Source organism: Pagrus major, chromosome 11 (genome assembly GCF_040436345.1).
Source record: "Pagrus major chromosome 11, Pma_NU_1.0".
Lineage (NCBI taxonomy): Eukaryota > Metazoa > Chordata > Actinopteri > Spariformes > Sparidae > Pagrus > Pagrus major.
Genome location: NC_133225.1, coordinates 18,324,099 through 18,342,450, shown reverse-complemented (window position 1 = coordinate 18,342,450; position 18,352 = coordinate 18,324,099). Strand labels below are relative to the sequence as shown.

At 38.4% G+C, this 18,352-nt stretch overlaps 1 protein-coding gene across 1 annotated transcript; it reads right to left on the bottom strand.

Moving 5' to 3' along the window:
* Positions 1 to 170: 170 nt before the first annotated feature.
* Positions 171 to 15,479, bottom strand: vtg3 (vitellogenin 3, phosvitinless). Its single transcript, XM_073476385.1, has 28 exons — positions 15,440 to 15,479; positions 14,862 to 14,882; positions 14,612 to 14,763; positions 12,572 to 12,823; positions 12,330 to 12,491; positions 12,089 to 12,237; positions 11,846 to 11,996; positions 11,462 to 11,619; positions 9,657 to 9,822; positions 9,445 to 9,570; positions 9,101 to 9,319; positions 7,515 to 7,732; positions 7,315 to 7,412; positions 7,104 to 7,228; positions 6,918 to 7,010; positions 6,011 to 6,130; positions 5,700 to 5,889; positions 5,501 to 5,588; positions 5,184 to 5,369; positions 4,809 to 4,947; positions 4,548 to 4,716; positions 2,656 to 2,765; positions 2,478 to 2,564; positions 1,946 to 2,152; positions 1,232 to 1,377; positions 888 to 1,026; positions 654 to 767; positions 171 to 447 (listed from the first exon to the last, which is right to left on the bottom strand). Exons 1-27 carry the CDS (start codon positions 15,477 to 15,479, stop codon positions 660 to 662), a joined length of 3,819 nt encoding a protein of 1,272 aa, XP_073332486.1. The 3' UTR covers positions 171 to 447; positions 654 to 659.
* Positions 15,480 to 18,352: the final 2,873 nt, after the last annotated feature.

The following is an 18,352-nucleotide window of genomic DNA, read 5'->3' as shown; positions in this document are numbered from 1 at the left end:
TATTGCCACATTGTCAAAGTGAAACTGAGCTTTATTAAATGTTATTCCTGTCAAGAAAAGAACAGGTTGCTCTGCATTATAATCAGAGATACACAGATTTATCACAGTGTTTAGATGAACAAAGGATTTATACTGAAATAATCAGAACAAAAAAACAAAACTTGCTGAACCAGTTTTTGCCAAATCCTGTATTATGAAGATATAATATTTTTGGAACATGAAGCATGAATTTACACAATGTTTCGTCAACAGGGGGTGATCAAATATTAACATGCCTTCAAATGAATGAATCAGGAACTTTACAGGTTATTTCCAAACTGGTGACATCTGACGGATTACTGATGCATCTTTTATGATCCTCACTTTCATCACGGTGGTGAGATTTTTCGGTTGCGGCGTTCACTTTGAAAAGAGGCATCTGGCTCCCATCTGGGCTTTGTTGTCTCTCTGCAGCACAAAACATATTTTATAAAGCAAGCAAAAATGGCACAGCACTTTGCTTGTTTTTTTTGCTCATCTGCTTTGCATAGAAATCTGTCAAAACAATCCACACACACACATATACACCCCCACACAGAACTACATCCAAAAAGACACTGAGAATTAAGATGAACATTCAATTAAGCTTAATCAAATGGTCTGATGTAGCTCACATGTTTTCATGCCTGGCCAAAGCTGTCTATTGTTGTGTTTCTGATGTCGGGTTGAAACTCCAGAAAACTGGCAGGTGGCAGCGGAACTGGAATAGCCTGGCGGTAGACTGTATACTAATGACAAGACAGAGGAAATGACACATCCATGTAAATACAGCAGTCAAGATGAGTTAAACACAATGCAATGGTTTTGAAGTTTTGCATAAAAACGTAGGCGACTGTTCCCTCCAGTACCTCTGGGAATTTAATCTTCACATCGACGCTGTCTGCTGAGGCGGCAACAACTGATGCAGAAACCTCCTGCTTGGCATTTCTCTCATGTTGCTCGGAGAAGCCGAGGAAGAAAGCCATGCCTGGGACGTAGCTTCCGATTCTGGGAAAGGTAGAAAAGCCCCTTTAACAACACCTGCCAGTGTGTGTCACAATCGTAAACACAAAATGTTTCCACCATGCTCTGTAAGGCAGAGTAAGTTGCTTCAAGACATGAATCGAAGCCTCTTCAGCTCACTCACCACTTCCTCCTCCTCACATTTTACCCTCCTTGATTCAAACTGCAACTTTATTCTACCGAGGCTCACCTTTTGCCGATCTCTGCCATGGATTCAGGGACCCTGAACCACTGTACTTTGGCCTTGAGCGTTGGCTTGGATCCAGGCAGATGTGCAGTTGCACCTCTCATTGACATTTCATAGGACTGACATTCAGCTCCCCATCTAATATGTGCCTAGAACAAACACAGGAGATCAATCAAGAGAGGAATCTCTACAAACAAGAGCCTCTGTGTGCAATGTGCAATATAACACAATGCCTTAGACAGACCATAAGAATGAGTTTTAATGTAGAAGTTTACATTTCTAATTCCTTCACAATAAAGGACACATCACCTTCGAAGCTGATATTGATAAGTTGATAAGATATAATTTGGAGTCATGTTTGTGTGGTGTTTACCCTTTTCTAGCTCTGCTTTTGGTCTCTGCCAACTCCTGAGTTGTTAAATTATGACTTGATTTTTCCTAGTAGTGAACGTCCTTCACTTGTGTCCCCCCTCCCCAATTACACTACACTTATATGTGTAATATATGACGACTGTTGTGATGGAGTGAATTTTTTCGATTTTGGGAAAATGCAATTGATAGTGATTGTGGTGGCTGTAATAAAGTAAATGTTGTTTTTATATATATATTTAAAGGATGACACAACAAGCATTTATCATGGGTTTTAGTCTTATCAGGAAATTGCTGATGATAGCATAAGCATAAGCTTACCGTAAGTCCTGTGTGTTTTATATCTACCTTTGCATGGGTGCGTTCATTCACGATGGTGTCGACGCACATCTTCCAGTTGGTGTCTTCTCCAACCTGAGACACAATCAGTTGTGCGTTCTGAGTGTTTGCCTCTGGTGTGTAGTAGACGGCTGCATCGTAACCCTCAGGCTTCTGGTTGCCACTCATTGCGAAGGCTTGAAAACTGAACACAGCTTCAGGTGTTGAGTTCGAGGTCTATTGAACGAGACAGAAAGCAGTATGTAACACTTTAATGGGCTCGTGTGCATCATGTATTGATGATCCTATGTCACGTGTGGACTCTTGTTATTGTGCTCCAGTGTGATTGTGGGTAAAATCTAGTGGACAGTGGTGCTGCGTATTTATATTCAAAAAAATATCTACAGTCCTGACATTGTCCACTGTTTCGTTGTGATGATGGGGTCAAGAATCACAAGCACAGCTAAAACATTTTACATGATGACATTGCTCAGTATAAACTGCCTTTTTTAACGCAATTAAACATCCTGAGGTCACTCCCTTTGGAGGATGTTCAACATACTTCCATCACAATGTCATGATGGCTGCTGTGAGATCTCTCGGCGCTTGAGGCTGAATCAGAGGATAGACGTACTCCCTGGGTGGCTTCCTGTAGACACAATTAAACAACAGGAAAACTTGAATGGATTAAACAGCAGAGCAGGTGCAGAGAAAACAACATAGCAAAGGTAGCCAAATACCTTGGAAAGCCTCCTCAAAGTCTCAAGCAGTTGGCGTGTGCTCATTGGGTGTCGGCTTGTTCCGGCATTAACCGCCAAGTGGATTTTGTCAACAGCTCTGATTGCCTGGGCTGATAAAAGTGCATATTCTACGTTAGCATATATCTCAGAAAGAAATGTATTGAGGCAGACAGAGATAACATGAACATCTGTACAATCGAATGCAATACAATCCCTGTTTTGACTTGCCTATAATAAAATTGTTTTACTTTGATAATCTGGTAACACTGTCTCATAAATGATAAATGTATATTTAATCAAACTTTAGTTCATATTTACTTACACAATGAATGAAACGCTTTATAAACCATTTATTAATCTATTAATGTAAAGTTGCAACTTATATCTATAAACCTTTACCATTGCTTGATAAATGGTTTATGAAGCACTTTATTGTTAATTAAAATAACCACTGACTAAAGTTTAATTAACTCTAACTTTACCATTAATAAATGATGGTTATTATTAAAGGGGCACTATGTAGTTTGAAATGTACAGTCTTTTTAATTGTAATTTTTGATATCTACAATTATTATGAGGTAATAATACAAACTAAGAAATATTGATCTTTTCCATAACTGAATAAACAAGCTGTTCTCAGAGGAAAATAAGATCCCAGAACACTGTTTAAAAATAGAAAGGTGGCAGGGTCCGCCACATATATACAAAGTAAAACAGTATGAAACCGTGTTGTCCTTTGTTTATTCAGTTTATTGAAAAGGAAGAGAGTTTGTTTATTTAGGTTGTTGACATAAAAAAAAAATCAACCAATGAAGATCTTTCTCTGCTGATTAAAATTTCTTACCCAAAACTACATAGTGAACCTTTAAGTTTAACCAAAAATCTTGTGTTTTGCTGAAATCAGTGGTTTAATTTGCCGCAGCTTTAATCAAGTTATGTTTCATCACGTTTGGTGACTTTTCCTTTCTTTTTCACAGATGTATCATCTGATATTTTAGCGACGCGCAACCAAATTCAAGGCATCCTTACACTGAGTGAACTTATGGATATCTCTGGGTTTGAACATTGTTGGAAATATTTGGCATTTTGTATATACACAAATTAACAAAATGTATAAGTCTCGTCATTTTTAGACATTTCAGTGCTGAAATGTTACATATCATATCTTTAAGTTACTCCGAGGAATAAAAGCAGGACCATATCTTTGATGACATAAAACTGTGTGTGTTGTCTTATTTTGTTGCCTTTTGATCATACTGTCAGTTCATATGGATAATAACCCAAGCCAGCAAAACATCTTTAAGGGCTACGCCTTGTACTGTTTAAAGCCAACAGTGGACTGTAGGTGTTGACCCACTAATACAATGCTAGTTGTGCTATGGTAGCAGCAGCTTTGCAGCTTTTGCTAATTTGACGAATAAGTCAGTAGTTTCACCGGGTATGTAATTTTGTGACACGCACAATGCTGGAGGGCAGTGGTTCTTAACCTTTTTGAGAGGCGACCCCCCTCAGAAAAAAACAGGTTGGTGTTCATCAACCCAGTTTAAAAGTCTCAGTTAAAAGCACTGGGACTTTTAACTCACAACATCCTGTGTGCAAAGATGAAAAAAAGGTGTTTGTTTACAAGCAGAACTTCTGTACACACTCTCAATAAAAAAAAACATTTTTCAGAATATCTTTTATATTCTTCTGGAAATTGACTCGACCCGACCCCAGTTTGAGAACCAGTGCTGTAAGGCGTAATGTGAAGAACTTGTTGGCCTTCCATTACTGAATCATGCATGCTCTGAGGATGGTCTTATTGACTGAAAGCTCAAAATAAAGTTAAAAAAAAACTGCACTGTACTTAGACTGGGAAATCTCTTCTATCAGTTTGGACTTGTTGCACATACCTGGGACCACTTTCACTGCCAGGTTGGTGTATCCCAGGAAATAGTACAGGGGGTATTCCTCATGGTAATACTCTCTCTGCATCTCAGACTCCACACAGATACCGGCTCCATAAATGTTACTCTCAGCACACATTTTGGCTCGTGGATGCCAGGTGTTCGATGTCAGGAACTGTTGCATTGGAAAACCACAAAGATATTAGACTTCTGTGAATCTCATTTAGTTTATCTCCAACACCAATCTCTGTAAGGCTTTGGTTGTACCTCATCTGACTCAGGGCTCACAACTGTGGGGCCCGTGCTAACGACTTCATGATTGGAGTCCACAGCATTGGGTATTATTGGAGTCATTTTAGCTGAAGCCGGCTCTGCGATGTTCCTGGTGACTGCGTACACATTGGAGCTGTTGGTTGGGAGGCAAAATAAGAATTCTAGACTTGGCATTGGCAGCATTGTGGATAGCATGTATTTAACTTAAAGCAAAATTGTATAACATAAATACTATACACAATAGGTGTTGAAATAGTGTCAGGATTTGATTCAGAATTGATTTTTTATTCTAAACTTATTCTGAAGTGTAGAAGATAAGATTTATGTTTGTTATGTGAAATCATTATTTCACACAACCTTCAAACGTACCTAACTGCAAGGAGAGTAAACTCCTTTTTGCATGAAGGGAAGTCAAGTTCAAACTTCTTCTCTCTGACGTTGATCTTAGCTGTAAACTTCCACGGGATAGCAAGAGGCATCTTGGTCTTCAACTCAGAACCAACCTGGAACAGCTCTGTGTTGATACCATAGAAAACCCAAAAATCCTTTGTGTAGCTAAAAAAGAAAGGGGATAATTCAGTAATTATACTGTAACTGCCAAAATAACATGGTTTGTGTCTGATTAGATTTGCTTAACATGCTGGTAATATATCTCCTTTAAATTAAATGAACTTTTGTTATTTTACCCAATAAAACCATCAGACTCCAGTGAAATTTCAGAATTCAACAGTTGTCCAAGACGTTCAGTCAGCGGTGGGTTCACAGCAGCTTTGGCTACATAAGAAAAAATGGTTTCAATTATAGTTTATATCAAATAAAATAAATCATGTTAGGCATTAATTTGATTTGTAAAGAGTTTGCGTGCTGTTGGATTTGCCTCCTCACCATTTACAGTGATGCCATTGACGGATTCATAATATTTGCTAATCTCCAGTGGGAGACCCAGGGTGGTAGCTTGGAAGTAGCGAACCTCAAAGATTAAGAAAGGCTTCACGCGGTGCCATGATACTCCTCTCTGTAAGTTGTCAATCGCAGTCCACAGAGGGCTTTCCCTGCCTGCGGAAAGGCTGACAGTCTGCAAGTAGGTTCAGAGGAGAGACCATGCAAAAGGCTGCATGAAAATATATTCAATTTCAACTGAGCTGGTTCAAACATAAATAGATTATCCTCAGTGTTTTGTTTAATTATTCTCTCACCCCGATGATGTTCTGGATGAACTCTTTGTTAACATCAGCAAAAAACCACTCTTGTCCAGAGGCGCGTGAAAAGGCAGAGAGGATAGGCTTGTTGTTTGGCATAGTTTCCCAGTTTTGAAGCTGAAAATGACACAGGTACCACACTGTGATGGTGCTACCTTGAAGGATAATTTTAACCCCATGCTGATGGAAAGTCAGGTGAAGTTTTTTTTTCAAGTTTCTGGAAGCCTCAAGGTCCCAAAGTGATTTTTTTAAGCCAAAATCTTCACTGTAGCTGCTGAGCTGAAAGTGCTAGCACATACCTCGTCTGAAGTGGGTTCAGAAGCTTGACCACATGGTGTATTAAGCCACTTTTTTTTTTACGTTTCAAAGGTGTTATTGGTAACATTTAGCCACTAAATGTGTCCATTAAGTTACAACGCAGCTGCTGTTTGAATCATCTGCCCTGTCAAGTGGTTGCTGGCTGTTGTACAAGCTAACATTGCTAACGCTAGCTGGTTAATGGTACGACAGCAAAGTATGCTGGCGCATAACCAGAAATCAGCTGGTCATCATGTTTTTTTCCCCCACAAACTGGTAACTACCGAAACTCTTGATGCTGACAAAACACAGACACCACCTGATACCAGCAGTGTTATGTTATTGGCTGAAAAATCTTGTAAGAAACTGGAACCAACTGTTAGAATTTGTACACAGACCTACACAAAACAATCATTTGGACCTGACACAATTTTTTAAATTATTGATTCACAATCATAAAAATATCAATATGACCTGTTTATATATTATATGACCTATTCTGCAACGCTTTGTGAACTACGAAACTTCACCTGACTTTCCATTGGCATGTGGTTGAGTAGATAACAACGACATTTTTGCATGAATTTAGTCTCAGTCATATACTCACAACATTGAAGAGAGACTGGAAGTCACTAAAACTAAGATCTCCATTAAAACCGGTGCCAAACAGATCCTTAAGTCCATCAGCACGGATACCAAACTTCAAAAGAAAGGAAGATCATTATGATTCATGATTATTCAGACTTTAGTTTATCTTCAAGAGACGTTTTAATGCAAACGTGTCGCCTTGTACCTCGAGCAGCTGCAGAATTCTGCCAATGAAGAAAAACTTTCCTTTCATCATGATTTCAGTGGGAAAGATATTTGTTGCACTTCTGAGCATGAAGACTTCTGCTGCTGTTCCAATAAGGAAATCCTCTGTATCGGGGATAATAACACATTTTCACTCTTTTCAGCAGTTTCGCATTAAATCCAAGAATCCAACAAGCTGTATTTGAGCGTACCATTAAACCAGTCCATGCGCATTGCTTTGCTGTAGTGATAGCTGAGACGACCGAACTTAGGAGCCAGGATCTTCGCGGCTACATTGCAGGCAGTTGAGCTATCGTAGAGAACACAGGAAAAAGAAAGTTGAAAGCTGGAGAACATTAACAGAAAAAAAAAAAAACATCCAATTGAATTATAACTGCTTTGTTCAGCTCACAGGAAGAAATTCTCTGGTGTGCTGGATCTGCCAAGGCTTCTCAAGTAGGAGTATGCAAAACTAACAACATGGAGGTCCTTCTCTTCCATGAGATGTGCAGTCACTGTGGACACCAGAGCCATCGGTGGCTTAGTGTCAAACAGGATCATGAAGGACAGCATGCGTAACTCGGTGGGAAGGTTCTTCTGCAGGAACAGACTCATGGTGATGTCTTGGACCTGGAAAGAGAAGCATTATAATGAAGAGGAGTTCAGAAATGTAGCACATTCAACCACCGACCACTGAGGGAAATTCTGCTCTATTATTTTCTGAACCGACGGTGAACTTTGAGAGGCAGATTACAGTTAATGTCGTAGATATGAATACAGAGAAGATGATATACCTTCAAAATCTAAAGAGATCTTGACAATAGCATGAATCAGATTTGACATTTTCATATGATTGTTGAAAATTATTAGCTGCCACACTGAGAAAAAAGAAATACATTTTTGAGCACTGGAACAGTAAAAACCCAGCATACAGCTGTGAGAAATAAAGCATCTAAAGCAGGGGTCATTGGCACTCGTTAGCCTTAACAATAGACCGTATTCACACGGCAGCCATTTTCCTCTGATGTCATGCTCAGAGTGGGAAGCTCGAATTCTGGGTTAACGTTATGTTGCTGTGTACCAGGTTGCAAGTCATATAAACATAGGAAAGCTGACAGATTAGCATTTTAGCACTTCTCGATTGATCTGCAACTGAAAAGCCAAAAGATAGTGAAAATCTGGAGAGACATCATGTTAAAATAACATATTAAATAACCCATTACCTAACATTAGCATTCAACCATTTCCTAGCTAACATTACCATTTGATTAAAAAGGTCAAAGTCTGCACCAACAGAAGCTCCTCTCTCATACGGAAAACACTGCTCCTGAAACGCCTTGTGAGTAGTCCTGCCTTTAATTCTGTGACTTTGTGACATCACACTACACCACCATGTCACACATTTGCATAATTTATGCCTAGCAGCTAGTTTGGCATGCAAGAATTGATTTAGCTCAGCTACTCTGGTGTTGTTAGCGGTGCTAGCTCAGGTGTGTGTGAGCTGATCAATCAGAGCAGACTGAGTATTTGGGAGTGGGGACCTTAAAGAGACAGGAGCTAAAACAGAGTGTTTCAGACAGAGGGGGAATACAGAGCTGCTGCACTGGACAGTATGACAAAACTGATGTGTTTTTTGAGCATTAAAGCATGTTAACATATTCTAGTAGTAACCCAAAATAAAATTATGAACCCAAAAATGAGCATAACATGTCTCCTTTAAGTTTATTGCTGATGAACAAGATTGGTGGTAGGTTGGTAGGGTTAATGATTTTAAGTTTATGTGGATGTTTTGATAAGGATCGCAGCCTTTGTAGAGCTCTCATATGTAATTACAATGTCCTGATTATGGGATGAAAAATGTGGTGTCATGATTAAGCTTAATGTTAACCTTCAGATTGATTTTGCACACTGTTAACAGGAACATTTTAAAATGGCACTTGCCGACCCTGATCTAAAGCATGTTTTATTCCTGCATGTCCTACATATTAGTGATCTTACACTGTGAGGGTCTCTCGCAGCTATGAGCCTCATAGACTGTACAGCAGCACTCAGCACACTAGGTGGAAGATCCACAGGGGTTGCAGCGACACCAGGGAGGAAGCGCATGATGGTTTTAATGCTGCCTGGATGACCCGCATTCCCCAGAGCCTTCAGAGCGAGAACCATGTCCGCCTCATTGCCATTCCTCAGACTCTCCAAGGCCATGTCCAGCAGCGGCTAGTACAGATGTAAAACAAATACACAGGGCACATTTTTACAAGCAGTGATCTACTACATTGTAATTTGCCTTTGTAACCTTGCTCAATTCAAAAGGAAAGCAATTGATCCATCTGTTTGATTACCTGAACAGCATTTACTGGACAAGGTGTATAATAGGCACAGTGCTTGTACACCAGAGAGCCGTAGGTAAGCACCACAGTGTGCCACAGATAGGTGTTGGATTTACTGAAGGGCATGTTCAGGAACATCTACAGAAGAAAGACAGAGACATTTTGACATGATGTGGATAATTTTAAATAGGCAAACAACTCCTCCGTGTTTAGCATCTACTCACTTTAGCCATCTCAACCAGCTCTGGAATTGGCTGAAGGTGGTTAATAGACAGCAAAACTGTTTGCAGAGCTTCTGATGGAGACACATCGCCAGCCTGGAACCGAGTTTCCAGGAACTTCAGGATCCTGGCATCGCTGACCTCAACAATCATGTCCAAAAACCAATGTCTGATAAGAAGTGAAAGAAGAGAGAATTAAGGCAACAGGATTATCCTTCAAATAAATCAAGGGTGCAAAAATGAAAAGATAAAAGCGTGAAGGACGAGTTCAGATGTCACGTTTAATTGCACTTGTAGAGGATGAAATACAAGGTGTCACAGGCTGCCGTAATCTTAATGAGCAAGGAAAGCAGTCTTTCAGTCATCACCTTTCTGTCACCAGGCCTCACATGATAATAAATCTTTCATCAACGGTAATATGCCAGGCTACATCCTTCCCGGACTAAGTGGGAGGACACTTCTCAATTAGCTATTCAGTTGGGAGGATCAGTATCAGATTTCAGAGATGGCCTTGGACCTTTTTGTTCACCAGCTCATAATATAACTATAATGAAAAGCTTCGTTAAAGGACATCTGTGAAGGATTTTCACTTTCAAACCATACAGCAGTGTTACATGCTGAAGAAATGTATTTATCATTTCTGGGTATAGTCAGATTCAATCCACTGAAACTGTTGGGTCAAGGTTAGAGAAGGATCACTTTTACACTTCGCTACACACCCATGCACCGCCCGACCTTTACAGCCTGACTTTCTGCTTTACTGTATGACCTTCACTATACTTCCTGAACTGAAGATTACGATTAAAAATGCTCACTGTTTGTAAAAGACTTTAAATTGATGTAATCTAAGCAGATTCACACTTTCCTTAAGGCATTAATAGTCTCATGTGAATATATAATCTGTAGGACATTTGGTCATGACAAGACAATCAGTTTCAAGACCCCTAAAAAGATGTTGTGGCTGCTAATATGCATTTTCTAAAATGTAGTTCACATATATAAATATCTCAACATTGAGATATATTAATTTCCCCCACTTTTATTAATCATAATTATCCAACAGTGAGAAGTGACTCAGTGTATTCAGATCTTTAACTCCTTCATTCAAACTTTTAGTCAAGTAAAGGTAGAAAACTGCCCTACTCAACTGACAGCATTGGAGCACATCAGGCCCAATATATAAAGTATATAGACATTGTTTTACTGGTTTACAAGTCTTGTTACTTGTTATGATTCCATGCACTCTTTCTTTGTCCTGTTTCTGCTCTTTGTGATGTGCCTGGGTCAGATATGTGACCAAAAATATTTTTTGTCTTCAAAACTGAATAAACATTCCTATGTGTTTTTTTTTTTACTACATTCATTTGCATAAGTTTAAAATATGTGATTAAAAAAATAATATTTCTGGCCTGTTCCTTTTGAATTTGTTGTTGAATACTCCTAATATTAAAGTGTCATTATGCAACAGAAAGATGACAGAAAACAGAAACTCATTTTAGATTTATATGTGAAGTTTTGAAATAACTAGTATATAAGCTGTTAGTTAAACATAAATGAGTAAAATGTGCAGTATTTCCTGTGAAATCTAGTGAGAAAAGCATAAAATGGCTTAAAATGGAAATACTTAAATAAAATACATGTGCAACAAAAATTGTAAATAAGCAAAATTATGTAACTTTTTCACCCTAAACTAACAGCTTCAGAATCATGGTGATGGTACAGTGTCTTGTTATAGGGTGAATGGTGTCTCTGTCTCAGCCACTTTCCACCACTGAAAATAAGAACAGGTATGACAACCAAGTCCTCACCTGTACTGTTCATTTCCTGCAAATTGCTTCCACATAGTGTCTAATCCTTCATAGGGAATCACTCTGAGAAGTTGGTACAGCTGTATAGTGACCTCAGTGGTAGCACTGTCAACCTCGTATTTATTAGCTTCAGCCAGTTGTTTGATCAACTCAATAGCCTGTAGAGGGGAACAGAGAGGTTTTAAAACAACAGATGATCCTTTGACATTTCCAAAAAAGATAGAAAAATAATTGAATGTTTTTCCATAATATGTAGGAATGTCATTGACTTGCTATTTCAATATTGATTTAAATTTAGTTGTGTCCTGTTTCCTGTTCCTTTTTCAAAAATATGACTTCCTATGTGGCAGTAATATACTGTATATACAATGTAAATATCACTACCTTTGGTACTGGGTCATCCAGGTTCTGCATCATAATGGGGACATTAGCTTCTGCATTCACAAACTTGTAAACAAGGTTGCCCTTGCTTTCCATTGGCCCATACGTGAAGGCTCTGGCTGTGTCGCTCACGCAGAGCAGCACCATTTCCTTCCTGCGGGAGAAGTTATTTAAAGCATCCGATTTGTACTGCAGACAAGCCTTGTGGATGAGCAGGCATAATGTGCAGATATTTTCTTGTCTTACATCGCTTGCATCTTGAAACTGCCGCCCTTCACGTTGAAGGGACTGAAGTGCTGTCGCTCCAGGCCGTGAGCCCTGGTAATGAGACCTCCCTCGGCTGTTGGTTTGACGGTGTAAACATATCTCACTGTTGAGATGACAGATTCGCCTCTCTAGATTGGAGGACACACAGAAATAGCACAGGCTTTGGTTTGGTTTAATTTATACATGTAGAATGTAATGCATGTGGGGAAGATAAACAGACCTGTTTGGAGACTTGATCAAGCACAGCTGTAGCCATTCCCCTGTAGATCGCCGCCTTCTCCTTGCAGGCACCGACATCAACAACCTGAGTGATGGTCATGTCCTTTGTTTCTGTGTTTTCCTCAGTAGCATAGTTACTCTGACACTTGCCATGGATGCCAACCTACAAAGACAATTAAATTATTGCATTTATTATCACATTTTCACTGATGATGTGCTGGGATTCATTTATTTGTCACCAACCTCCTCAAGCTCATAGACCGTCTGTGTGGTCTTGACAGTGACCTGGAGGAAACCCAGGATCCCTCTCACAATGTTGACAACAGTGTCAGAAACCTCAGCAGGGGCGCGGATGTCACCGACGTGTCCGCTGGTGTAGTCAAACATGAAAGGTTTGACGATCTGGGCAGCAATACGCTGGGTGAGCTTTGGGGAGGCATTAAAGCCGTTTTTCCCTGGGAAGCCGTTGAACTCCTCGAAGGCCAAATCTGAGACCTTTGAGCCAGAGATGGAAATAAACAGATGTATTGTTGCTCATTTGTTCAGGTGTAGTCTGCATGACCTCGTTCTCTGCTCAAATTCATGTCAGATGAAAGACAGATTAAATGTGTAGCTCGGTAGAAGTGGACATGAATTGTACTCCTTTACTGGATTGTTAAAGTTTGACAATAGAGGGCTGAAAGTGTAAGTTTTCTCTGTACTATATGCATAATATGTCAGACACACATTAGAAAATATTTTATATGACTTAAAACATGTGTGGAGGGGATCTTTAAAGCTTACGTTACTATAAATAGAGAATCTTTTAGTTGTTGCTGCTATTTGGGTCCAGGTCGAGGGGTTTTCATTTGTCTTAGAGAGACCTAATGACAAACAGACAGTTTAAGGTTAGATGAAGATTGAGGATAAGATTAAGATCCTCAGGCAGGAACCTACTCACTCTTCCCAGCTCACACCTTAAAACAGGAGGGGACAGAGTGTTTGCTGTGAGAGCTTCTCGGCTGTGGAACGACCTGGCTGAGGAACTACTATCATCATCTAACTGACTAATAACTAACCCACTAATTACATCAGCGTCCCCTTTTGAATCGCTTTTAAAGACTTATTATCATCGAAAGGCTTTCCTAAATGTGTTGAAATTTTTAAATACTTTTTATTCTTTTATTATGGTTTTTATCATCCATTGTTTTTAGCTCTAGTTCACTTTTCTTGCTTTGTTTTTTATAATTGTGTTTTTCTGTTTGTTGTGAAGCACTTTTGTACGCTGGTTTTGATAAGTGCTACACAAATAAATGTATTATTTATTTATTTATTTATTTATCATCTCCTGATCTAATGCAAAGAATGAAAAGGCTTAAGAAAAAGAAAGAGAGTGAGATGAGCAATATTGATATATGTATTGTAATACCAAACCTTTTGTCCAGTAGAAAGTGCTCTGACCTCATTATTTACAACACTGATATAGTAATGTAAGGTGGGAGAGCACAACAAACATAGTTGTGCAAAACTGATGCATAATCCACATAGAAAAGGTCTATTTGTTAGAATCAAGCTCCAATTTTTCCTTTAGTGCTCAAAATGTGCTCACATGTCTCAAATGGTTTGTTCTTTCCTAATATCAGTATTGAATTGGCCTAAAATTTGGATACATTTAATGAAAACGAGAAATTTGTGGTTTCTTCAACAAATAAGTTATTTGAACACTTCATTTTATGAATACCTTGCAACATCGTGGTGGGAATAGAGAATATTATGGGTGCTGTGAATGCCCCCCTTTTTGCTTGAGTCCCTGCCCCCCAAAATGTCTGTGCACGCCCCTGCAATAATTATATGTCCAATTTTTCAAGAGTTTGCAACAGCATCTGTTTATGAATGAAAGATGACATGAAGGAAATGGAAGATTACTGTTTGCGCATTATAGAAGAAAGAACACAGTGTTGCACAAGTGTTCACACGCAAACATTTGGAACCAACAATCTCTAATTTGAACTAATTTCCAGCATTTTCATGAGGAACATATTTGGTTGTTTATAAAACATGAAAGTTATTTTGGGGCAGATTAGAGGCTTCAAAAGCTTGTGCAACCTTTCAACAGATGTTCATTAATTTGACCGTCAAATAATTTATGATGCATGAATAAATAATAAATTGCTCTGTCAATTCCTTTCCTAATTAATGAATCAGACATGGAATGAACTAATCAACAGCCTGACATTGTTAATGCTGCACTGCTCAGTGACAGTTTTTGAGATATTCTGAGAAAGTTTGTATTGTCACTCTTACCTGAAGGACAAATGTTTGTGCAGATGCACCAACGATCTTCACCCTGCACGTCATTCTCACACCAGATTCTGCAAGGTTTGGCATGCCAAGTCCAAAATTCACCGATCCCTCATATTTGTACTGGTAGGTTTTCCTGGGGTTCAGGCTGAGGTCTGAAAGGTTTCAGTTTACAAAGTTAAATGTCATTTCACTTGTTGTTTATGGAAAATTTTGGTTGTATGACTTGTAGGATACCAATAGAAAGACTCACCATAACGAAGACTTTGACATGCTAGAAGAATATAAGTTAAACATAGTGTCAGCATTAGAACTTTTTTGCAAATGGAAGATAATTTTTGATTTGATTTGATTAATTTATGATCAACAAAACACTCTAATCTGAGGGAGAACAATTCTTTTCAACATGATCCCAAAACATTTAAAAAAAAGAACAGTAGAATCTTTAAAAACACATTTTCATGAGTATAAACTAACCCAAAAAATAAACATTCACATGAATAATGATAAAAACAGATTGACGGCTAAAGAAAACTCCATTTAAATCCATAAATGATAAATGACTCGCCTCAAAGTTGCTATTGTTTTTGTTATTTATGCCACAAATCACATATTATTCATGACTGATCAACTGCAATTAGATTAATATTTTACTTCTCTAAAAACCATCCCTAGTTAGAAGGTAGAATACATTTAAATTGCACATATACATTAGAGGAAAAAGCAGTAAAATAATTCAATCAACCTCACCATTATGAGTTGAAAGCTTTTAAACTGCATTCATACCCCTCTATAAGTAAACATAATAGGAATGAATCAATGAAAACTTACTGGCCAGGGCCACAAGGCAGCAGAGGAGGAGCCCCTGCATGGTGAGACTGAGAAGTAGAAGCTAATATTTGTGATTACTCCTTTATATACCAGTGTGTGTTTTGATTGGGGAAAGTAGCTGCATGGAGCCTTGTGGGCAGGACAGAGGTCTTGTGAGCAGGACAGAGGTCTGGTTTGGACAACTTACGTAAACAGGCGCTGTCATAGCCACGCTGACCTGTGACATTGTCACTCTGACAACCTCACAGTGGTTAATGCGTGAGAGATAAGCACCTCTACAATATTGTGCAAAGTAAATGGTCAGTTGTGGGTTGTTTTATTATATCACAGTAAAAAAAGGTGTAGCCTTTATGGGAGAAATGTGTGTTGTGCTTTTTCTCACAAAAAACCCAGAACTCAAAACAAGTCTTGTTGTTGTGTAAAGCCTCACTTTTAATCATTCAGAAAATGATATAAACAAGTTTTTCACAGCTGAGTGAAGGGATAAACCCGGTGGGATCCGCATGATCCACAAACCCAGCCACGTGCAGTGAATGAAGAAAGACAAGATGCAGCTTGGTTTTCTCTTTTATTTCCTGAATATCAGTACTACTCCTGGTCTTCACATTTCTTCGCTGTCTCCTGGCATCACAAAGCTCCCCTCCTGGATACGACAAAGTCAAACAGAGTGGTGAATCGCTGCTCTTCATGCTGATTTTAAAATGTGTCTCAGCCTAAAGCGCTCCAATGACGCCCCACTTTAGACGTGCAGTTTGAGGGTGATGACATCAAGCAGCAATCAGCTGCACCAATGCCTGCCGTCTTTTAGGAGATTGCACAGCGCAGGAGTCTCTTGTGTAATCACACTTAAGGATTCTCTCAGCCATCGTACCTCTTTGATTTTCATGCTTCAGTTTACTTCCCGTCAGAATCAGCCACAGAAACAGTTGGATTGTTTTAAATATTACAAGAAAAACAAAGAGCAAAAAAGCATTGAGATTACATTTTAAGATCGACTGGGTTTGGCCAGTAGTAAAAAATACATTAACGTAAGCACTGCAATTAAGTACTGATCTGAGGTGCTTTTACTTTACTTAAGTCTTTTCTTTCACTACGTTTATCTGACAGCTTTAGTTACAAGTTATTTTATGAATTTACATTTCTGCAGACAAAACATATAAAGAGTTTAAAAAAGTACAGCTGAAACAATTAGTGAATCAATAAGTTGACTGACAGGAAATTCATTGGCTCATTAAACGTTTTAGTCATTTTAAACATTTCAAGGTTCCAGTTTCTCAAATGTGACAATTTGCTGTTTTTCCTTTTAATCATTTAAATGAGTTACTTTTAATAATTTTGAGCTTTGGTGGTTTTGGAGGCTTGGTCAGACAAAACAAGTATTGTAAAGGTCTTTAGGCTCTGGGTAATTGTAAAAGCATTTGTAACTATTTTCAACATTTCTACAAACCAATCAATTAATCGATTAATGAAGGAAACAAGAAGCACGTCACCACAATGTTTCACTGCAGGTTTCTGCTTCCAGTATTTTGGTAACACCTTATAATAATCATCCTTAATAAATGGGAAACTTGTGGTTAATTGAACTTTAGTTAATAGTTATTTCACCTTTTAAAAAACAATGAAATGCTTTATAAACCATTTATTAAGCAATTGCAAAAGTTTACAAACCTCAGTTGCAACTTTATAACCACCATCCAGATAATGATTATGGATGAACTACACAGTATGTATTAACTATTTACCAAGTTCAATTACATTAGTTGCATTGTAACATTAAAAAAACAAAAAACAAAAAGCTTAATAAATGGTTTGTAAAGCATTTTGTTGGTTGTTAACAGTGAAATAACTATTAACTCAAGATTAATAACTATAAGTCTGTCATTATTAATGATGGTTATTGTAAAGTGTTAACATTCTTTCACTTAAGTTAAGGATCTGAATACTTCCTCCATCACTAGTCACGATATCATCTGAGTTTTAGTCAGCGAAATCTATTTGGGTTTAAGTCAAAAGCTTCAAAGGAGGTTGAACACTTGGACCTGAGAACAAAGTAGAGGTAAATAACATACATGTCTCTGTCTGGCATCTTTGTTTCAGACTAACAAAGATGACCTGCAGATGTGACATGCTCCTGTGTACAAGTCAGAAAACATAGTAGACAAACTAACAGCTAACAGTTTTTAGACAACCAGGAAAAAGTTAGTCTGAAGACTGGATTTAGCCTGTACAGTAGAATACAAGTACATACACTGCACACTGCTCTCTTGCTAGTTCGATAATATGATAATTGTAGGATAAGCATGCCTAGTCTCCATTCATTCATCCATTAAATGCAGAGAAACACACACACACACACACACACACACACACACACACACACACACACACACACACACACAAACACACACACACATATGTATATATATATATATATATATATATAAATAAAAGTAACCCAGTTGAGCATGTTATATTTCCTATGTTGGCTCACCTCTTGTATTTTTGCACCAGTTAAGGATTAATTGGTTCTTCTTAAAAATCATTGGTTGTTATACCTTGGTTTTGTTTAGTTTAATTATTTGGGATCAGACATGTATCAACTGAAAGTCACAATACAAGCACATTTACTGTATACTGGACAGTAATTTAATACATTTGGTTTATTGGTCAACTCTGGGTAGCGCTTCTTAAAGTTATTATAATACAGGAGGAGACTGCTTGTTGAGAATTGCTGAGGTAAAAAGGCATTCAGGCGCGCTCACAATAGAAAGAGTGTTTCTCCTCATGTCCAGCAGATGGGGCCATTGGCCTACCTAACTGTTAACTGAGACTGAAAACAGTCCTCACAACAACTCGTCTTTAATTGACTGTACACTTAGTTGTGAGATGTTCACAAATGTAGCTTGACAAATG

Bases quoted from the DNA above. Each gene is read 5' to 3' on its own strand.
- vtg3 (XM_073476385.1), bottom strand. From the start codon at position 15,479: ATGCAGGGGCTCCTCCTCTGCTGCCTTGTGGCCCTGGCCA. The intron at 12,824-14,611 runs GTAAGAGTGACA...TCTGGCTCAAAG, and splicing joins CACAAACATTTGTCCTTCAG to GTCTCAGATTTGGCCTTCGA. The intron at 1,378-1,945 runs GTAGATATAAAA...TGTTTGTTCTAG, and splicing joins ATGAACGCACCCATGCAAAG to GCACATATTAGATGGGGAGC.